Source organism: Maylandia zebra, linkage group LG16 (assembly GCF_041146795.1).
Source record: "Maylandia zebra isolate NMK-2024a linkage group LG16, Mzebra_GT3a, whole genome shotgun sequence".
In the NCBI taxonomy this organism is placed as follows: Eukaryota; Metazoa; Chordata; class Actinopteri; order Cichliformes; family Cichlidae; genus Maylandia; species Maylandia zebra.
The window spans coordinates 62501-86800 of NC_135182.1; the positions used below are offsets into that span (position 1 = coordinate 62501).

General features: G+C 44.2%; 1 protein-coding gene across 1 annotated transcript; it reads right to left on the bottom strand.

Annotated features, from left to right (window-relative positions):
* Window positions 1-3806: 3806 nt before the first annotated feature.
* Window positions 3807-8243, bottom strand: LOC112431319 (histone H1). The gene has a single exon (XM_076874783.1). It carries the CDS (start codon window positions 5290-5292, stop codon window positions 4816-4818), a length of 477 nt encoding a protein of 158 aa, XP_076730898.1. The 5' UTR covers window positions 5293-8243; the 3' UTR covers window positions 3807-4815.
* Window positions 8244-24300: the final 16057 nt, after the last annotated feature.

Consider the following 24300-nt stretch of genomic DNA (forward strand, 5'->3'; position numbering starts at 1 on the left):
GACACAAATAGGCAAAGTTCTTCATGTTACTCGTGCACGGGAGAGAACCGGACAACCGCTTGACTCCAGTTGGTCTCGTCCGTTCTCCCATACACTGTCCTTTTATTGAGGTTACATGAATATGCATAGGTTCATTAACATACGACGTCTACATACAAACAAAGAGTACCTTGCCTGTGTGTGTGTGTGTGTGTGTGTGTGTGTGTGTGTGTGTGTGTGTGTGGGGACTGCTGATCAAAGGGTCAAACATCCTTGGTCAGGAAGAGGGTAGCCTCCCCCTCACCCTAGATGGTTCATCCTAGATAACACGGTGAGGAAGTCCTGCAGTTCATCTAAACAAAGAGCACTTAGACTAGAACAGATGTAGCTACGTTAATCCTACCATAAAACAATAAGACACGGTATGACCTCTCATGCTCCCAAAGTGCTGTCTAATACACACAAAGTTTGCAGACTATCAAGGATCAAAACCTCTACCAATCTACAACTAATTACAAAACTCTAAGCATATATAAGTAAATATTTCTAAGCATAAATGACAATCAACAATACAAATCTAACATTTCCCCCCTTTTTGACCTTTATGCCTGAAAAGTTCCCAGGTATGAATACCTCATGTCTGACAGTTTCAATGCAAACCTTTTTATACTCAGCATATGTCAAATCACCCTAAATTACTGAAAGGTACACAGTTTAATAAATGTATTAGCAGTTACCCCATTCATTGAGCTCATCTCATGGCAAACTGCATCTTACGAGCAAACAAAGAAATTGTTAATTTAATAGTGAAACTAAAAAAGTAACATTTTCAAAAACATCTCAACTTGGTGGTGCTTCCTCCGGGTGTGCACATCACATGTCTCTCTGCAGAGTGGTTTAAGCTCTGCAGGGCGTCATGAATGTCTCTTCCAGTTGTTTCCATCACTGTCCATAGGACCAGAGTCCAAATGTATGTAGAATAGACATTCAAACATACTAGTTGGTTTTGTGGTTCGTCAACATGGGTCTCAGCTATTTCCAAGCTGCAGACCTCTCAGCACTCTAGTTTTATGGCCTCTTACCAGCCCCCATCACCTGACTTCAGACCTTCGTCTTGTGAGGGGGATATTTATGACTCCTTAATTGTCCACGCTCTGCAGAAAAAGCTCTCTGTGGAAAGGGTGCTGGGTTCCGTCATCTTACTGCTGTTATGATCCCAGCAGCCTTCAGAGTGTCATCGTATGCACAGTACAGTGGCACAGCGTTAGGTGATGTTCATAGGAAACTGCTGTTATCACCACCATAGCTTCTGGTTCCTGTGCTTTCACAGAATCATGATGTCATCCTCGAACTCCTTCTGCGCTGTCGATGGAGCTTGGCACGCTCCCCTCATCCCACGAGTTTTCATGTTCCAACGCTGCTGAAGGTTTAAGGCAGAGCACGTCGTACACCTTAGTTGTCTTCCTCAGCGTCAATATTGAATCTTTCATTTTATTTAAAATCTTGCTGTGGGAAGTCTCCTCTTGATTTCCTGGAAGCTTAGTAGCACAGCTCTCTGTGTGATGTCTGCTGTGCTGAAGATGATCTCTGATCCTCCTGAAGCCTCTCTCCCATCTTGTGGACGATCCTCTCCTCTATTTTGCAGGCAGTTTCATGGTCCTTGCTGTGGCTCCAAGGTCTGATTTCATGATGGGCCCCAACCAGCTTGACCTTTGACCTCAACCACTGCCTGGCTGTCAGCTATGCCTGGAATGGTTCACGCTTCTCACTGGGCCTCTGAAGATTTCTCAGGAGATTACTGCTGCACCTGTATTTCCTTGCTAAGAAGAAAAACTTCTATTTGGAGAGCATGTCAACAATCATCAAACCACATTCTTTAGTTCAGTGAACTTCACTTATAGGCCATCAAAGCCTCATCTGAACATGGATGCACCACTTGCATAGGTTTAATATTTGTAAATAAAACGGCTAATCACACAAATCACTGCAACAATAATAAAAAACATTGTTTAATGTTAATCCTTGGACCCCTCCTCTTGACGCATGGACACACCCATGCGTCAACTCACCAAACCTGGATTCCTGTCTTAAAGAAAAAGATTAGCTAGATCATGTCCCAGGCAACATCAGGGCATCTCCTCCCCTGGAGCAGCACCACCCTGGACCCATAATCCTGCAATGAAAATGTTAGTGTGCTTTGCATATTAAGTTTGCTTAACACCTGGCTCTCCCAGGAGCCTGCATACACACCATCATGGCCTGGAAAACAAAATCTGGAAGTAAAATCAAACTTCATACCTGTAAACAATTGTATCATAAGGACAAGAAGCATTCAACATCAGCAAGACAAGTGTCATGTGCAGGTTTTCTCAAATCAGTAAACTACAATTATTTTCATAAGTCGCCTCAGACATGGATCATCCCATGTACTCAGGCAACATTAATGTAATCGGTGACTGCTCTTAAGCAAAGTCACTCCACTTATATATTACTATGGGCTCAAAAGTGGCCAGCTAATGAGCCCATATCAAACTATCCCAGAAACACTGTATCTCTTATTTGTTTTACTCATGTCACTTGTCCGTTTCAGCTGAATCTTCCACAGCATTCTCAAAGAAATTAACATTAGCAATACACATTGACTGTAGTCAGACAGAGGTCAGACACAGGTCAACAGGTTCCAGAGGTGCCATAAAAACACCATAAAGTCAACCCTAGCTGTGGAAAGAAGTAACACCAGTTCTCAACACAGGAAATTTCACACAGGTTATTCACATTATCAAAGTAACCTTCACATCTTCCCATCAACACAATGCAACAGCATCACCACTCATAACCTGTAAACACAGTTTTCCTCACACATAAACCCAGAAATCCTGTAGTAGGAAAAAACATCAACCAGTTGTCCTGGTATAAATCGCATCATCAATTCACATGAAGAACTGGCATGCTGTAAGAAAAGAAAATGCAAATATTAGCGCTTGCGCAGGCGTATGCATACTTTGTCACAGATATCTCTGTGAGCAACTCAAGCCTATGAATAACACACCTGATAAATGCACAGACACAGAAAATGGCATTTAAAAGGTTAAATCATCATGCAACCTCGAGTGTTGCTGTCATCTTTCTGCTCCTGTAAAAGGAAACACATGGGTTCATCTGCACCTTTGTCAGGTGGGGGTTAGCTTCACACAATCATGTTCAGTCAGTCAGTCAGATATTTTAAAATTCTTACTCATTCACTCAGTGGTTCCTTCTTTTGCTAATTGTGGAAATTATCATCGCATTCGTTTCCACGCTCAGCAAAACGACGTTATTTCAAAAAGAAAAATAATTTAGACTGGATTTCCTCGTTGAATCCTTTTTGGGGGGGACTCTCATTTCCTAATTGTCCCAAATAAGTGGCTTTCTCCTGAACCCATTTTAAATGTGGAGAAACTCACTTGCAACAATTTTCTTGACGACGTGTAACGCTTTTAATTCCCGACTTGCAGATCTGCTCAAAGAAAAGAAATTCACAAGCAAAAATCAGTGCTTGTTCAAAAATGAAAAATAAAAAATAACAGAGATTATCAAACCAAACTCTCAGTGCACTGTGAAAGTATCAAAATAAAAAGGCCTTGTTAAGTCATGACACAAGCTCCTCATCTCAGGAGGGTAAATCATACCATTAGCATGGTTTATCATACCATCATACTAATCGGCAGGCTCAACTTCACAACAAAAGAAAAATCATCAGCTAGATTCACTCCAAATCAACCATCAGCTGCACAACACACAACATAACCCTAATGTCATATTAGCTATGAATTTAACCACCAGGTCTGTGCTCTTCACTCATTTAAGCCACAGATCTATTTTATTCAATTTTTCCTTTTTCCCTTCATCATAAAACATGTGACATGCTGTCATGCACTTCACAAAACAGTCTGTTCTGACGTATTCAGAGTTGTGTATCTAAATACAGGATTCACTCGCACATCAAAGCAGGAAACTCAGTGTTTTAGAGTCTCTACTCAACACACAACAAACTCCAACACATCTCATTCACTCGTACTAGAATTCAGTCACCTTTCATTAATCTAAAACCGATCAACTAATTTGCATATCAGCTATTAACCCACTAAGTTGACAGGACGACAGAAAAGCATGTTCAAAATAGTATCACAAAAGACAATTTCCCTCATACAGTAAATTACTTATGCTGCCTCAATCAAGCAGGAAGCTTCTCCCAATTTACCATTTTAACACTAAATTTATTGTCTGATCACTGATTTATCAAACCAGGATCTTTTTTTTTTTTTTTTCCCACAAAAGTTAAATTGTTGTCCTGCAACTTGTAGAGTCAATTTTTTTTCTTTAGGATAAATTCAGTATTTGATAACAAGTGTCTGCTAAATTGACACTATTGTAACACTGATGAAAGATAACAAGCTAATTTTCATTGCATGGGTTTGTGTTATTAGGCAGGTCTAATGCATGTCTGTGGAGCTGCATCTCCAGCAGAGCATGTTCTTAAAGCTGCCTTTCCTACACATTTCTCTGCTATTATTTAATCATTTCTTAACTAATGTGCTATGAGTCTTCATGAGTCATTTTGTGTTTGGAATTGTTAGTAGGGTTAATGCATGTTCTGCTTGTGTGTGTGTGATTTTGTATATGTTTCTATTTTCGCAATGTTTCAGACTCCGTCTCAATTTTCCAACTTAAGCAGTCAGTTTTCTTTTCCCCAGGTTTGCTAACCCAAATTTTGATTTCCCACATTAAATAATTCCTATGTGTTCTCACCTAGTCTTCTCACTCTGTTGTCCTCTCACTCTTTTGTCCTCTCCCTCTTCAACAGTCCCGGCAGTTCTCCTTCAGCTTTGTCCTGTCTAGTAGCTGAAGTGCTGCTGCTGCCTTCTTGGGCGACTTCTTAGCAGCTGCTGCCGGTTTCTTGGCTTTGGCTGCGGCGGGCTTCTTGGCTTTGCTCTCAGTAGCCTTGTTCATCTTGAAGGATCCGGAGGTCCTGGTGCCCTTGGTCTGCACCAGAGTGCCCTTCGCCACCAGGCTCTTGATGGCGGTCTTGACACGGGCCTTGTTCTTGTCCACATCGTAGCCTCCGGCAGCCAGAGCCTTCTTGAGAGCGGCCACAGACAGGCCGTTGCGCTCCTTGGAAGCGGCCACGGCTTTCACAATCAGCTCGCCCACGCTGAGGCCGACCTTCTTGGGCTTGGAAGTCATCGTCTTCTTCTTCTTGGCCTGAACCTCGGCGCAGGGCGTGTTTATGATGGAGCCTTTCCCACCACAGCGCTGGCACGTTGAATGCATCATGAAGGGTCCATTTCTTTCATGTCGCTAGCCGCATGTGGCTTGCCCGAGTCACTCAGTCCTTTTTGAGCATTTCAACATGCTGCCACCGCCATCTTGCTCGCCCCTCCGTGGAATTCATCCAATCAGACAGGAAGATGGGTTTGCTTTCTTCTGCTGCTGCTGTTTATCCACATTGCTGCTGCTTTGCTGGGACTTTTTGTGCTCAGGACTTGCTGCTGTCTCTTTATCATGGAGCTGCATTCCTTATCTTCAGGGAGGAGTGAGCTCGCTTGTGAGGTTGAGAAACACATGGCACTGTAAATAAGTCAGCCAGAAACTTGGCCTGCATGTTTCCAATGATGTTAAACTATAACTTTCTTCCGACCGCTGCATGTGGAAAATTGATTCAGGTCTGCTTTTCACCTGAAAGTGACAAACTAAAACATGTTCATTATTATCATCACTGCTTAATCAACACACATCTCTCTCTCTCTCTCTCTCTGTCTGTGTTTGTGTGAACAATCCTTTCTTAAAAGCAGAAAATGACATTGTAGTTGTTTTTCGGCTGATCAACACAAAACCTTTTTCCTATGATTATTTCTCTTCGTCTACAATGTAGTAATTTGTCTCTTTTTCACTCTTTTTTTTTTTCTTCACAATAGCTGGTGGTCTGCAAAATCACCGCTCTCACTCACAATCAGAGGCAATCACTTTTGCACAGTGCACAAAAACACTGTGATGTCAGACACATTCACACTCACTTTTTCATCTGCATAAATAAATCATATGGCTGGAGATATGTGCCATGGTGATCCATAAGCATGATCACCAGTTTATTTAATTATTTTTAATCCAACAAAACAAATAAACAAAAACATGATGCTGATGCTACACACACACGAGTCAAGGTGCAGAAAAACTGCTCATGGAAACGCTGCACACTCTCTGTTTCCCTCTCTTTGAGTAGTTCTCAGACAGCTCTTGATCTGATAATGTGTAGCTTGCTCATCAGCTCAAAAAAACAAAAACAAAACTGCAACGCGACATCACACAGTAGTTGCATGCTCTGCCCACAGTGGCAAAGTCTTACACTTACATATTCAACACAGCTTCTCCATCATGTATTTTTAGATGTTTCATACAGGGTTGAGCATATTAGTTGTTTTCACAGATGTGCTCTATATCTCAACAATGGCTCATAATAAGACGACAGTCTTCCACACAGGTCAAGTCCCTCTATGCACTTCATGAGTTTAAATATTTACCTATATCACTTCACCTCACATGTCATTGTACTGAATTTAAGCAACCACAAGCTTAATGTAGATTACTTTTAACAACTATCCACCTCAATTAAATCTATGGTCTGGCACACAGGCTGCTGTCGATCAGGGCAAGCTAAAGAATAAACATTGTGTCAGCAAGGGGTGGGGGGAAAGCCATTCACCAGAGCATATCTTAAGTGCTGCTGATGTGGGCTGGCCTTCTCCACAGCTCTCCAAGGCTGGTGTGTTTTCTGAAAACTTCTAACATTTGAATCTCTTCCATTTATAAGCCTGCGATTAACCGCACGGCTCAGGTCCGCGTGACCGCGCTCGCGTGAACCCGCGCAGCTGTGGAGCCGTCGCTCTCTCTTTTTTTTACATAAATACTTTGTGCTGCCAGGAGCAAAGTCCAGCACAAACGTCTGTCTCCCTCCGACTCACTCTTGGTTGCTTAGAAACCCATGATAACAACAACAGTCGGTGTCACAGACCACATGTTCTGCTCCGCACACACAACAACAACAACAACGACGACGACAATGACAACAACACAAAATAGGCCTACTGTCCAGCACAATCTGGACCCCGCGGAACTTCTCAACACCCCACTGAGCGGTGGAGAACTCACTACAGTACCCCACACAGCGGTCTGTATTTCGCCCCACTAAGACGGCGAACCAAAAAAAGTTCGAACTGCGCAACTCTGCGACTTAATGCTTCTGTACAAAAAACCCCACTGAGCGGCCTTGTACATCGCCCCACTTAGACGGCGAATTTTAGCCCCACTGAGCGGCCACGGACAACGCCCCACTGAGCGGCGAAGACGTAATTTTAGCCCCACTAAGCGGCCACGGACAACGCCCCACTGAGCGGCGAAGACGTACAGTTATAGAGTTGGACTCTAAACTTACTCGGTGTTGCTTAGCGTGTAATATCAGCCTCGAATCCCGCCAATCGCCATTCATCGAGGAGAAAAGACATACAGCGAATCCACAGGAACTTCCTGGCTGACGTCAGTCTTTCAGCGTGCCTCTCCTCCCCTCGGTGAAGGCGATTCCAGGGCTCTGGCATCGAAGGACCAATTAATGATAGGTTTGTAGCATAAACCTATTCGCTGGAACGTTAAGACAATATAATTACACTGCTAAGCAAGACACAAATAGGCAAAGTTCTTCATGTTACTCGTGCACGGGAGAGAACCGGACAACCGCTTGACTCCAGTTGGTCTCGTCCGTTCTCCCATACACTGTCCTTTTATTGAGGTTACATGAATATGCATAGGTTCATTAACATACGACGTCTACATACAAACAAAGAGTACCTTGCCTGTGTGTGTGTGTGTGTGTGTGTGTGTGTGTGTGTGTGTGTGTGTGTGGGGACTGCTGATCAAAGGGTCAAACATCCTTGGTCAGGAAGAGGGTAGCCTCCCCCTCACCCTAGATGGTTCATCCTAGATAACACGGTGAGGAAGTCCTGCAGTTCATCTAAACAAAGAGCACTTAGACTAGAACAGATGTAGCTACGTTAATCCTACCATAAAACAATAAGACACGGTATGACCTCTCATGCTCCCAAAGTGCTGTCTAATACACACAAAGTTTGCAGACTATCAAGGATCAAAACCTCTACCAATCTACAACTAATTACAAAACTCTAAGCATATATAAGTAAATATTTCTAAGCATAAATGACAATCAACAATACAAATCTAACACTCGCAGCCACCGAGGCCATGCAGCACGACGAGTCCTGGTACCTGAAAGGCCCCAAACCCAGGAAACCATGAAGAACTGCTTCAGCGTCTGTGCAGCAGATGGAGTTAGAATTAATAAACACAACCAAGAAGCTGAGAAATCTTTTTCTGTCACGACTTCACCGGTTTTACTTTAAAATGGCCTTTATTTACTGTATATAGCGCTTTACTAGTTCCTAAGGACCCCAAAGCGCTTTACATATCCAGTCATCCACACATTCACACACTGGTGATGGCAGCTACATTGTAGCCACAGCCAACCTGGGGCGCACTGACAGAGGCGAGGCTGCCGGACACTGGCGCCACCGGGCCCTCTGACCACCACCAGTAGGCAACAGGTGAAGTGTCTTTTTTTTTTTTTTTTTTGCCTGTCCCGTTTGGCTCTTTTGCCATCAGAATTGTTGTCTAAAGGCAAAGAAAGATGCCCAATGGATTTACTTTACCAAATTGACCATCCCAGCCTTGCCGTAATGGTCCATTTGATTCACCTTTTATTGTTTATTTTATTTTCACTTACTGAATACGGGACAGACTTGACTGGGGGAAAGAAGGGGAGAAAGAAAGAGGGAAAGAGAAACAGCTGAGAAGAGGGACGGGGGAGAAAGGCAAAAACCAAAAACCAACAGAATGAGCAGAAGAAGAAAAAAGAAAAAAAATGCATATATCAATCACCTGGATCACCTGCTGAGAAAGAAAAAAGAAAACAAGCAGAAGAGAACAAGAGTAATAGAATAAACAGCATCACAATGATATATGGGAATATGACAGTAAATACTAAATATTAAACATTATTGTGCAGCACATAAGATCAACAGAACACAGTGTGCTTTGAGGTAGGAGCCAAAAAGGGTGTAGTTTGTGGGTGTGATCACCCGTGTGTACACCTGTGAGCATGGACGCGCTTGTTTTGTTTTTTGTTTTTTTAAAAGGTTCCTTCATGTAATGATCTGCTAGAGGGTGTGGGGGGGGGCCACAGCCCCGTCCTCCAGGGCATGAAGCAGGTATGGAGGAGATCAAAACTCCAGACATCCAGAGGCCCCCAGAACACAAGAGACCAAGGAAGACCAACAGAGGGGCAGCCGCGCCACTGTCCCAGAAAGAGCTGAGGAGAGTCCCAGATGAGGGCTCACTCAGCAGCCGCGGAGCAGAAGCCAGGGGGAGTTGCAGTGACGCGCCCGTGAGCTCCGCCGGCAGCCAGCCGTGCCTGAGTGACCGAGCCCCAGGCCGAGAGGCCGGGGGCACCCCACCTCCGAAGTGGCCCGAGCGAGCCCCAGGCTCCAGGCCCCGATATGCGGCCGCCAAGGAGTGAGCCGGTGTGTACCCGGACGCCCATCCTCAGACACAAAGAACCACCAACGCACCGATGCCTGAGGGAGTCCGCCACTGGCAGGGGAAGTTGTGGTAGGGGGAGATAGGCCTCCAAACCTTGGAGGGCCTAAGATGTCCCCAGAGAGGTGGCGTCTGACACCCAACCTGACATATAGACACAGAAATACAGGCACACACATATACAAACCAAGGCACAATGTACATTTCAATTCCTTTAATTTTAAATATGCTTATATTGTCTATCCTGTAAAATTGTGAGATGTCTATTCATATTAATGTACAGAATTCACCTGCTTGCTGCTACTACTGCACATTCACCCAATGTATATACTACATATACATATATATACATATATACACTCAACAAAAATATAAACGCAACACCTTTGTTACTGCTCCCATTCCCCATGGGATGGACGTAGAGACCTAAAATTCATTCCAGATACACAATATAACCATCCCTCCCAAACAGTGGTCACAAATCAGTCCAAATGTGTGGTAGTGGGCACATCTGCTATATTGAGATAATCCATCCCACCTCACAGGTGTGCCACATCAGGATGCTGATCTGACATCATGAGTAGTGCACAGGTGTACCTCAGACTGCCCACAACAAAAGGCCACCCTGGAATGTGCAGTTTTTTGCGCTATTGGGGGTCTGGGGACCCAGAACCGGTCAGTATCTGGTGTGACCACCATTTGCCTCATGCAGTGCAACACATCGTCGCATGGAGTCTATCAGATTGTCAATTGTGGCCTGTGGAATGTTGGTCCACTCCACTTCAATGGCTGTGCGAGGTTGTTGGATATTCGTGGGAACTGGTACACGCTGTTGTATACGCCGGTCAAGCACATCCCGAACATGCTCAATGGGTGACATGTCCGGTGAGTATGCTGGCCATGCAAGAACTGGGACATTCTCAGCTGCCATCTGCCCTGAACAATGTGAACCATGATTCATCCGTGAAGCGCACACCTCTCCAACGTGCCAGACGCCATCGAATGTGAGCATTTGCCCACACAAGTCTGTTACGGCGACGAGCTGGAGTCAGGTCAAGACCCCGATGAGGACAACGGGCATGCAGTTGAGCGTCCCTGAGACGGTTTCTGACAGTTTGTGCAGAAATTGTTTGGTTGTGCAAACCAATTGTTCCAGCAGCTGTCTGGGTGGCTGGTCTCAGACGATCTTGGAGGTGAACCTGCTGGATGTGGAGGTCCTGGGCTGGTGTGGTTACACGAGGTCTGCGGTTGTGAGGCAGGTTGGATGTGCTGCCATATTCTCTGAAACGCCTGTGGAGACGGCTTATGGTTGAGAAATGAACATTCAATGCACGGGCGACAGATCTGGTTGACATTCCTGCTGTCAGCATGCCAGTTGCACGCTCCCTCATTGCTTGTGGCATCTGTGGCATTTTGCTGTGAGACAAAACTGCACATTCCAGGGTGGCCTTTTGTTGTGGGCAGTCTGAGGTACACCTGTGCACTACTCATGATGTCAGATCAGCATCCTGATGTGGCACACCTGTGAGGTGGGATGGATTATCTCAATATAGCAGATGTGCCCACTACCACACATTTGGACTGATTTGTGACCACTGTTTGGGAGGGATGGTCATATTGTGTATCTGGAATGAATTTTAGGTCTCTACGTCCATCCCATGGGGAATGGGAGCAGTAACAAAGGTGTTGCGTTTATATTTTTGTTGAGTGTATATATATATATATATATATACATACACACATATATATATATATATATATATATGTATATATATATATATATATATATATATATATATATATATATACATACATATATATATATATATACATACATATATATATATACATACATATATATATATATACATACATATATATGTATGTATGTATATATATATATATATAATGTTTCTCCTCTACACCCCCCCCCCCCCCCCCCAATTTTTTTTTGCACATGTCGAGGAGCGTGTCAGGCTACATTTCACTGTGTGTTATACTTGTATAACTATGCATGTGACAAATAAAGAACCTTGAACCTTGAACCTTGAACAAACATCCATTCCCACCCTCATGCTCTCATATGCACTTACTCCACACTCAACCAACGTGGAGACAGACATAACCCAGACCCAGGTGGTGTTACCCTTTTCCCTGCGGTGGGGGGAGGCAGACCGCCCCGACTCCGCAGCAGCAGGGAGGCCCCACACTCCAGACCGCAGTCGGACGGCCAACTCCTCCTCCTAGCCCCCCCGCTCCAGCAGGTCGCAGAGAATGGGGGTGAGAGAAGACTCCAAACCTCCCTCCACTCGCTCATTGTAGTGTTGATGCATGTGTGTTCTAAGGTGCATTTACAACCCAGGAGGGCATGGAGCTACCTGTCAGAGAGCAGCAGGTAAGCGCATGGTCCCTCCTGCTAGCCCTCAATGTCTACGTGTATTTAACATTGAGAGGTGGGCAACGACGCCAGGGGTGAGGTGTACACCCTGATGGTACTTTGGATTCCGTGTATCGTGCCCACCCCCAAGATCCTATATGTATGTGTAATGAGAGTGTGAGTAATGTGAATGTCTAAGTTGTGGGATAAAACTGAGGCAGAGGTAGCCAGAAGGGGGGGTAGCCTCCTCTGCACCCTGGTGACATACCCCTACTCCAAGGTCCTGCATGTGTGGGTGGTTGTGGTGGAGCGGGAAGAGGGAGGCAGCTGGAGATGGGGAGGGAAGGAAGGGAGGGGCAAGTGACCCCTCCCTGGGGCCAGCTCCCCCGCTGACCCCAGTAGGCACCCCCATACTCCGCGACCCGCCAGGGAAAGGGGGCCCAGGCCCATCCAGACCGGGGCCCAGTGCAGCAGCGCCTCCCGGCCCCACAGAGCCCAGGACAGTCCACCCAACCCCACCACAGAGAAAACTGCACCCACCCCACCATCCACTCATCTTCCAGACTACATAAGACAATAAACACCCAGGCTGAGATCTTCCTCCACCTCTCCTGTATCTCCCCCTCCTGCAGAGAGAGCTCCTGAGGAGAGGGTGAAGTGTCTTGCCCAAGGACACAACGACCAAGACTGTCCAAGCCGGGGCTCGAACCAGCAACCTTCCGATTACAAGGCGAACTCCCAACTCTTGAGCCACGATCGCCCTAAAGTCACAGACGACAGATCCTGTGAAACCAAACTTCCTCTGGACTTGCATAGTTCAGTTGAAGTGTTGCACACTGACTCAGACTTTCTGCACAAACATTCTCCTGGAATCAGTCTGAACATCTGAATGTGCAAAAACACACTTTTCCAAACTATGACTGAAAAAAGGGAAAAGCTGGAAGATCATTTATGGCGCGTTTTCTCACATTAATATTAAACAGGCTTTTAGGAGCATCCACGATGCACTGATGTTTTTCACTACCCACTGATGATCACGTGGGGCGGATAGTGCATTAAACATTTTTCATGTCAAACATCTTCTGAGAAGTCCTCACCTGCTCACTGACGCTAGGACAGCAGGAGAACAATGACATGGGGGTTGCGTAATATAAGCCGCTGAAAGCATCAAAGGCGCGTGGAGGGATTTCTGCGTGTACAAACGGACCTGAAGAACAAAGTGGGTCACGTGACCCGAAAGGTTGGAATAATCCTGGCTTTTAAGAAAGGAAAGAAGCACGAGCGTCGGTGAGACCGAGAGATGCTCAGAGGCGGAGACAGAACCGAGCGGGACCGACCCTCCACATCCATCCACGCGGGGATTTTCACGAAGACGCTTCTAACAAACACATTTTAAAAAGATCTCCGAGCACTCACCCTGCGCGCTCACGTTGATGTTCCGGGATGTGAGAGCTGCTCACGGCAGGATGAAGCTCCCCTCAGCGGCTTACAGGAAGACTCCTCCATCCTCCTCCGCCTCCGGAAGCGCGGTGTGTGGATGCAGAGAGAAGCAGAGCCGCTACAAACGCCGTGAACCCCACAGCTCAAGCACCGACAGCAGACCCCCCCCAACCAGAACAAAGAAGAGCTTAAATTTTCTACCAGGCTCCGCCGAGCGAGCGGAGCTACTGTCTCAATGCACCAATAATAATAATAATAATAATAATAATAATGATCTTTTCCAGCACTTAAAGGATCAGAACGTGATATATGTATGTAATACTGAACATGTTATGTGTTTGTTTAAGGTGGAATGAAGGTTATATTGATTGAGTGCTTTTCATAGACAGGCAGTCACAAAGCGCTGTACACAAAGGTTACAATAAACAAGAAGTTAGGAACCAAAACAGACAATATGGACGATACAAAAAGGTTAAATGTAAATGAAAGTTTGAGATTAGAACAAAACCTCAACAGAAGGTTTGTTTAAACAGAAACGTATATCATGGAGTTCCATGTCTGTCCTGCCTGCTAGCATCTTGCTGTTATGTGCTGATTGTCTCAGGGGCATCTTTACACAGCCTGGGATCTCACCTGGTGTGGTAGACCCCAGCCTCTATCGATCTTGTTCTTAGATTAGTCAGGATTGTCTTTCAGTCCAGCTCTGGTAGGACTTCTGGAAGTCAGCTTCCTCTACCTGCCGGTGGCACGTACCATGCAGGGTCCTTCCATGATGGTCGACCATCTCCTTGCTGCTCTTCTTTTTCAGGGTTTCTGCTTCCTGAGGTATTTACTAAGGGCTGATGTGCTCAGAACAAGGTCTTAATGTATGTTGCAGTCCTGTGCTCCATGCAGCGTTAGCTTTGACTTCCTGATAAAAATGACTAGAGGTGGACAACTCGACCCAAATGATACCAGCACTGGGACTGGTGTCAGACTGATATTGGAGTACTTTCTATCCTCTAAGTCCAGCTTCAAATATCCACTCTGGAAAATACCTGAGCCTTTCTTGTGTTCACTGTCACATTGATTTGATTTGTGTGGAATGTAAAAAAAATGATGATGACTGAGCTCAAGTTGTTGGAATGGGCAATACTGGCCTGGTATTTCTTTGGTATCAGGTAAACATTTGCAGCAACGCACAGCACTACAAACTAACTTCAGTTCATCTCAGGTCCTTGATTTCCTGTTTGGTTCTAGCCCCGCCCACAGACAATCTGTCCCACCAATCAGGACATCAGAGTAATTTGAGTTTTACAGTTTGGGCTTTCAAAGAGTTTTTTTTATTTTTTAAAAAACCTCGTATAGTTTCATTGTCTCACTGTATGATTTTATCCTCACAGAGGGCAAAATCGAGTAATCGATAGGCTAAGAAACTTTGTCCTGCAGGTTTACCACACATTTGTTCTTCAGGAGAAAATCAGATCAGTTTTAAAGCTGCTCCAGTTCTCGAATCTAATTTAAATCAAAGTTTTCTTGAAATAAACTGTCCTCTGTGGGGGGAACCCCGCTCACTCGTGCAACGCAGGGGTTTAAATCGAGCGTCCCCAGCCTCTGCACACGGAGTTTGTGTTGTGCGGCAGTCTGCGCGCGCGCGCGAGCTGATTATCTGCAACCTGAGGAACTTGAATGCAACACGCCACAGAGGCCTCATGGTGCATTCAGGTGCTTCAGTTTTCTGTTTTATTTGGACAGGCTTCTGTTTTGTTGGGACAATAACATAAAAGTGATTCAGTTCCAGCTTTAAACATGTAAAAATATTAAATTGTTACACAAAGGTCACCTGCCAAATATGTGAATGTTCACAAGCAATGTTTTTAATTCCCATCCATCATCATCATCATCATCATCATCATCATCATCACAGGATCCTAAGGGAACTCTTCAGGAGCAGCTTTGTGTTTGTGTGGAACCAGCTTCCAGTTTGGATTCAGGAGACAGACACTATCTCTACTTTTAAAATTAGGCTTCAAACTTTCCTTTTTGCTAAAGCATATAGTTAGGGCTGGACCAGGTGACCCTGAATCCTCCCTTAGTTATGCTGCAATAGGCGTAGGCTGCTGGGGATTCCCATGATGCACTGGGTGTTTATACAGTTCTCTGAATCATTAGTTATTATTAATCCCTGGCTCTCTTCCACAGCATATCTTTTGTCCTGTCTTCCTCGCTTCACCACCAACCAATCACTGCAGATGACTGTGTCTCTGTGACCCTGGTTTCTTCCTGTTAAAAGGGAGTTTTTCCTTCCCACTGTTGTGTGTTCCCACCGCAACACGAGCCGCAAGAGAATCAGGAGATACGTTTCTGAGATAGCAGCTCACAGTACCACAGCTTCAAGCACAGTTTAATAGTGATCATTGTAAGTCTCAGTTTCAAGTGTAAAGAGAAGACTTAGAGTTGCAGGTTTGATGGGATGAGATGCAGCAAGAAAGCCACTGATAACAAGACTGCTAACAAATCAGAAAAAGAAAGAAAAGGCATGCCTGGGTCTTGAAACCAAAGGACTACTGAAGACTGGAAGATGCTGTCATGGACTGATGAATCAAAACCTGAATCTTTGGTTCATCACACAGGATTTTTGTACATAGCTCAGTGTGTGGCACCAACTGTGAAACATGTAGGAGGAAGCATGATGGACTGAAGCTGTTTTGCTGGATCCTGGGTTGGTGAGTTAAACAGAGTAAGGGACATCCTGGAAGATTTGAAATGCCCTCCATGGCGTTCTCCACCTGGTTATTCTGAGGTTCATCCAGCAGCAGAAAAATAAACAAAGAAAAAACGACCAAGCCCAAGCTAAAGCAGAACTACCTTAGAAACAAAGAGCAAGAACGTATGCTTGAAAACACGAGTGTCAATAAAAATCTGGAGGAATCTGGGTGCTCTAAAACTTCAAGAATTCAGTTTATATATTTGTGTATTTAAAGTTGAATAGAGCACTGAGTACGATCTATTATTTATGGTACTTACAGTCATTACCAGCAGTTAAAGACAGACATCCAGTGTTTCTGTCTAAGATAACAGCACACTGTCAAATACAGAATCTGCAGTTTGTACAAAGATCATAACAACTAACAGGAGAGAACCCAGATCTTCCCTTCATAGTTGTTCTTCATTTGATCAGAGTTTAAAAAGACAAGCTGAGGTTTGAGCACAGAGATCTGACATGTGTTAAAAACAGACTGTAGATCTGCAGTGGACAGATTAAGAAGGAGTCTAGAACATTATCATCAATTATGAACTTGATCAGGTCTCGTTCTCTCCATCAGATGCCTGTGAGCTCACCCTGGATCCAAACACAGCGCACTTCAACCTCATCCTGTCTGAAGGAAACAAGAAGGCAACAGCAGTCGTATCCTGACCATCCTGAGAGATTCGATACTTTACATAACGTTACTGGGAGTTAGCCACAAACAAAGGAGCGCATGCTGCTGCTGTTTGCTACAGAGGAATACAGCGGAAAGGGGACGGTTATCCATCTGCTTTTGGGTGGAACAACATCTCCTGGTGCGTTGGCTTCAAATGGGACACAGAACCAACTTACGATGCAGGGCAGCAAAGTAAGGAGACCAAGTCAAATACCAGTCCAACTCCTGGCTGCTCCCGACTGGGAGTGTTTCTGGACTGGCCTGCAGGGACTTTGTCCTGCTATGAAGTGTCAGCTCACAAACTGAGACACATTCACACCTTCAAAACCAAATTCTCTGAGCCTGTTTACTCAGGATTCTACTTAAATAAAAACTCCTACATGTCACTGTGTCTGTAAGCCTGACCTACAAAGTGAGGTCAACATATCCAGGATATCTTTCTGTTATCTGGTTTAACTTCACCTAATATCAGTAATCAATCAAAGTGCTGACATGAAGGTATCTATCAATACTGTAAGTGATCCCAGGGTTTATCAGGCTAGGGGGCGTGTTCACATGACATCTGACCAATCACAAACACAGACAGGTACCGCAGCAGAGCGGATGATCTTACACATGAAGAGAAACTATAACATTCAGATGTGTGTAAAACTTTTCTTTTGGCTCTTTTTGTCATTCATGCCTTCACTGATCCTGCAGTTTAATCCTAATAAAAACACTTTAATTTGTTCACAATTTAATCATTTACGCTTTAATCTTGTGATGATTTTTCTTTGTATTATTTTCTTCCAGCTGATGTGAGATTAGAGTCCAAGTGGATCTAAAAATCATTTTCTAATGTTTTCATTCCAACTTTTTGCATTTGATAATCAATAAGCATTCATTGAAACATTTGAAGCGCTTTTGTTTCATTTGAATCTTGGAGTTGATTCTGACAGAAGCGTAGAGCTGCCACCCAGGCAAAAGAAAAATACAAGTGTATCACGTTATAACGTGAAAAGTTTATTGTTCTAACAAGATACTTTTCCTGTTTGTACAATATACTATCATGTTTGTACAATATACTTTTCACGTTTGAACAACATAATATCACGTTATTACAATATACATAATTATCACGTTCGTACAATATAATTATCACGTTCGTACAATATATATTGTACGAACGTGATAATTATATTGTTTGAACAATAAAGTTTTCACGTTATAACATATATTTTATTGTTCGAGCATGATATATTGCCGTAAAGATACGGAAGTGTAAAACATAGTGAAGTGGGTGACAGTGCAGATCAGAGTGCGAGAAAATGGCTCGTTTATTGGAATTAATTAAGTTCTATTTTATGCTTGGATTTAGGCATGGGGAGATTTTGCTGTTATTGAGCAGTTTGGACAGTATTGTGATAAGCATGCGGACACTTAGAAGAAACCTAAAACGCATGGGACTGTACAGGAGAAAGAATGAGTCCGATCCGATTGAGGTGGCACGATTTCTTATTGATCAACTGGAGGGACATGGGAGGCTCCATGGATACAAACTACACCACCTGAACTGCATTCAGGCAGGTTATGTTGTCACGCAGAGTACTGTGAGACATTTACTGAAATATCTTGACCCTTACGGTGTTGAGCAACGACGCAGAAATCGCCTAATGCGACGCACGTATGTAAATCCTGGACCAAATTTCATGTGGCATGTTGACTCCTATGACAAACTGAAGCCTTTTGGAATCTGTATAAATGGAGCTATTGATGGCTTTTCGAGAGTTATGATTTGGCTTCATGCCTATTCAACAAACAATGATCCCAAAGTCATTGCTGGATATTTCATAGCAGAAGTTGAAAAGAGGATGGGAACACCTGCTAGGATTCACTCTGATTTGGGAACAGAAAATGTCATAATGGCCGAGATGCAACGATTCTTGCGCTGGACTATGGATCCGAACGTCAGAAACTGTTTTATTACTGGATCCAGCAATCACAATCAGCGTATTGAAGGCTGGTGGGCCTTTCTGAGACGACATCATGCTCAGCACTGGATAAATCGTCTCCAGGAACTAAAAGACCATGACTGCTTTTCTGGATGTTTTTTGGACAAGCAGCTCATATTGTTTACGTGCCTGAACGTCATCGAGGTATGTAACCATGTTTATATTCTTTTAATGAGTCATTGTGTGTGTGTGTGTGTGTGTGTGTGTGTGTGTGTGTGTGTGTGTGTGTGTGTGTGTTAGAGAGAAAGAGAGACACGGAGAGAGAATAAAAAGTTTGCTTTAACACCCACCATGCACCATCCCTATTATCACTGCGTTCAGGATATGAAAAAAATGCATATTTCACTGGCCAGAAACATAAAATGTCTAAAACAATTCACGTTTAATAATTACTTAAAATTTTCCAAAGTATCACGTGTCTACCACTGTTATTCTTGTTGTTGAGTATTTTTGATAAACTCTGTTTTTTCCGACTGTCACTGTGTGGTGCTTTTGATTGATTGATTGATTGATTGATTGATTGATTGATTGATTGATTGATTGATTGATTGATTGATCGTTCGTACTTTATTCATCCCGAGGGAAATTGGGTTAAGGTTGCCAGCCGTGCCAGCGCCGTTTTGGGTAACATGTTTAGCCAAGAGAAATGTGTTCTTTTACTGATATGAGATTTTTTAATTTTTAATATTTAATAGGAAGAGCTGCAGCAAGTTGCACATATGTGGAACACCCACATAATACGCAGAAGCAGAAATGCAGTTGCTCCAAGTGGACGTCCGATTCTCATGTACACCATCCCTCACCTCTTTGGAGGACAGGATCATCTGAAAGAGGTTTCTCGGGAGGCAGTGGATGCTTGTAAGCAAGAATGTCAACAGAGAGGACCTTATACCTGTGATGAAGCCGTTTTCAGCTTGTGTTGCCTTATAATGTCAGAGAACTTCTTACTTCCACCAAGCACAGCAGATGAATCCATTGAACTGTATCTCGTCCTGAGAGCCTATATACTGAAGGACTTATAAACCTAAATATAATTGGGCTTTGGGAATTTTTACACATATATTTTTGGGTAAAAACAAAAAAAACAAAACAAAAAAAACCAAAAAACAACAACAACAATCTAATCCAGCTAACCTACTTAGCGAGGTACGAAGAACGGGCCCCAGAACTCAGAATGCTGGGTCAATACTGACCCAGAACCATGACATTGTGTTGTTTTTGTTGTTTGTTGTTGTTGTTGTTGTTTTGTATCAAAAAATTCAAATAAAGAGATACGTTTAAAAAAAAAAAAAAAAAAAAAAAAGATATTATGTTGTTCAAACGTGAAAAGTATATTGTACAAACATGATAGTATATTGTACAAACAGGAAAAGTATCTTGTTAGAACAATAAGACAGGGACTGCTACAGAGAGGCCAAGTACAGGTTCACTAAAGAAGTGGACATTGCCAAACATCAGCACTCTGAGAAGATGCAGCAGCAGATCTCAGAGAATGACTCGGCCTCTGTGTGGAAAGGTTTTAGGAATATTACAAACTACAAGCCTAAAACCCCCCACTCCACTGATGACTTGCTCTTAGCCAACACCCTTAACAACTTCTACTGCCGTTTTGACGAGCCATCAGGCAGCCTTCACACCTCCAACGACCCCAACAATAGAGGCACTTTGGACACTCATTCCCCCACCTCTCCCCCCTCCATAGAGCCATCACCACCTTCAAACTGTTCACCTGCAACACCCGCCCCCTCACCCCACACAAAAGAGGATTTCACACCACCTCCTCCGACCACAACTCTTCATATTCATGAAGCAGATGTGAGGAAGCAGTTTAGGAGTCTGAATGCTCGGAAAGCTCCCGGCCCAGATGGTGTGTCTCCTGCCACCCTCAGACACTGTGCAAACGAGCTGGCCCCAGTGTTTTCTGGCATCTTCAACTCCTCACTGCAGGCATGTCATGTGCCTGCCTGCTTCAAGTCCTCTACCATAATCCCTGTCCCCAAGAAACCTAGGATCACTGGACTAAATGACTACAGACCCGTGGCTCTGACATCTGTGGTCATGAAGTCATTTGAGCGCCTAGTTCTCTCCCATCTCAAGACCCTCACGGCCCCCCTCCTGGACCCCCTGCAGTTTGCATATAGAGCCAACAGGTCTGTAGACGACGCCATCAACATGGCCCTACACTTCATCCTGCAGCATCTGGACTCCCCAGGAACCTACGCCAGGATCCTGTTTGTGGACTTCAGCTCTGCCTTCAACACCATCCTTCCAGACCATCTCCGAGGCAAGCTTTCCCAGATGAATGTGCCTGATCCCATCTGCCGGTGGATCACTGACTTCCTGACGGACAGGAAGCAGCACGTGAGGCTGGGAAAGAATGTCTCGGACTCCCGGACCATCAGCACCGGCTCCCCTCAGGGCTGTGTTCTTTCTCCTCTGCTCTTCTCCCTGTACACCAACTGCTGCACCTCCACCCACCAGTCTGTCAAGCTAATCAAGTTCGCAGACGACACCACCGTCATTGGGCTCATCTCGGACGGGGACGAGTCTGCCTACAGGAGAGAGGTTGAACGTCTGGTGTCTTGGTGCAGCCACAACAACCTGGTGCTAATTGCCCAGAAGACAGTGGAGATTATTGTGGACTTCAGGAAGCACACAGCCCCACTCCCCCCCATCATCCTGACTGACACCCCCATCACCTCTGTGGACTCATTCCGCTTCCTGGGTACCACCATCACCCAGGACCTGAAGTGGGAGCCCACCATCACCTCCGTCATCAAGAAAGCCCAGCAGAGGATGTACTTCCTGAGGCAGCTGAAGAAATTCAACCTGCCAACACGGACGATGATGCAATTCTACACTGCAATCATCGAGTCCATCCTCACCTCCTCCATCACCGTGTGGTACGCTGGAGCCACTATCAGGGACAAACAGAGACTGCAGCGTGTTGTGGGCTCTGCTGAGAAGGTGATTGGCTGCAGACTCCCATCTCTGCAGGACCTGTACACCTCCAGGACACTGCGGCGTGCAGCCCGGATCTCAGCTGACCCTTCTCACCCTGGACACAGTCTGTTTGACCTGCTCCCCTCAGGCAGGAGGCTCCGGTCCATTCGCACCAGAACCTCTCGCCACAAGAACAGTTTCTTCCCCTCTGCTGTTGGACACATGAACAATAACCACATGATTGTCCCCGCCACTAACACATGACCCTACGCTGTGTCACTGCATCATTTCATGTTTGGCACTGATCACCACCTGCACTCATGTATATATCTTTCTACGTAGCACTCTTAATTCTTATTCTCATGTATATATCTCATGTATATCTCATGCACATATCTTTCTTTCTACATAGCACTCTAATTCTTATTGTCTGCACTGAAGCACCGCAGCAATTTCCTAATGTTGTAAACCTCAACATCTGGCAATAAACCCATTCTGATTCTGATTCTGATTCTGATTCTAAACTTTTCACGTTATAACGTGATACATTTGTATTTTTCTTTTGCCTGGGTGGCAGCTCTACGCTTCCGTAGATTCTAACTTTAAATATTTACTGTTTTTATAATAAATGTTCCTGATTGATCATTTGATTAATGTTCAGATTTATCTTTAAGTCTGCTTTTACTTCTTGCTGCTTTGCTTCACTGATAATGACTTCTTTGAGTTTTGTATATGAAATCATTTCTCAGGGTTGGTTAGTTCAAACACTTTTTTGACTGCGATTCTTTGTCAAACTCTTTGATGAGCAGTTTAGTGACAGGATGATTACCGACCAGCACGATAGGAAGTTAACACTCTGCACCTCGATAATCACTGTGATGCAAATGTCCACCAACTCTGATTAATTTCAAATCTGCATCAGAGTCAGGGACTAGTTTAACAAGTATACTTGAGAGGGGTAGTGGTTAACCAGACTGGAGCAGTCTTGGATTCTTTGTAAATCCACACAACTTCTTGTTCAAACAACTTTCAATCTGCAAGAGTCTGATTATATCCATTGAAGAAAAGTTGTAAAGTGCTCCGCAAAAGAACTTGTTATGGGGGTGTCCAAATTCATAGGCTGAGGACGCATTACTAGGCTGATTACGTCACAGCGACGCGACAAAGGCTGTCCAAATTCGTAGACTCCTCCCAATGCGACCGACAAATGCGTCCTCCTTTTCCCCGAATTTGAAGGATGGGTCGGGTGTGTCCTTCGTGGCCCACCATATCCCAGAATTCATATCGCAGTCCAGCCAATTCCAGTTTCCAACAATGGTGGCAGCTACTTAGTTTTAATATTACTCTTTTTACTCTTTCTGCGTCACAAAATAAACTTTTTAGATATTTTCAGGTGAGAATGTAGCTGTGCAAATGTCAAATATCTGCTCTGTTTATCAAGACATCACATATTTGCAAAAGTGCTCTGACTTTTTCGGAGACGTCTGTTACCCACCAGCTCGATAGCTGTGTCCGGTGTTGCAGGGAGTTATGAAGTCAGGAAGGCTGTACTGTTTTACGAGTACTCTCTATATCAGGCATATGGCGGGGGAGTGCTTAGCACTTAACCTAGCTCAGCTTTCTCACAGTGACACAAGGGCAATTTCTTGTTGCTTTAGCTGATTTTATGCTAGCCACTGCTAACTGCTACTCTTTGGTTCTTCTGGTAGGTGAGCGTACTGCTTGTCCACTGGCGTAACTCAAACCTTTCTAAAAGAAGTTAGATTTTATTTCATTTACACTGTGCCAAATCAAAACAACAGTTGCTTTAAGGCTCTTTATATTGTAAGTTAATGACCTTAGAATATCACATAAAGATTATACAAATAATACAGAGAAAATCCCAACAATCAGACAAACGCTTTATGAGCAAGCACTTTTGTGAAAGTGGGAAAAACTCCCTTTTAACAGAAAGAAACCTCTGACAGAACCAGGCTCAGGAAGGGGCGGGGCCATCTGCTGTGATTGGTTGGGGTGAGAGAAGGAAGACAGGATACAGACATGCTGTGGAAGAATTCACTGTGAACTGAACATCTTTTTGTTTTTAATTGTCACTGATAGATGTCACTCTGATATCTATGAACATATTTATACACGATATTCAACACACAAATCTCATATTTTTAAGTCTCATTTGATTGATCTACTGCTCACTAGAGCCTCATCAGAACTGCTCTGAGTAGAAGGGTGACTGCCAAGAAGACTGTGGTGTGAATGAGACATGGTGGGTCCAGAGGTCATAATTTTGGGTCATCTTTATTTATTTTGGCTGCAGCTCTCGTCTCTCAGCTGCACATCACACCACAAAAACTCCCAACAAACCCCAATGTTTTAACTCTGCAGGCGTGATTGCGAATGCCGGGCAGTCATGGATCAGCCTCCACAGAGCCCAGCCCTCAGCATTACTGAAGCACTATGGGATCATCTAAAGGCAGAAACATACAAACAGCTCTGAATGTCCTTCAAGAAGCCTGGACAACTTTTCCTA

What these genes read in the sequence shown, in the direction of transcription:
- LOC112431319 (XM_076874783.1), bottom strand. Translation starts at nt 5,292, where the DNA reads ATGATGCATTCAACGTGCCAGCGCTGTGGTGGGAAAGGCTCCATCATA.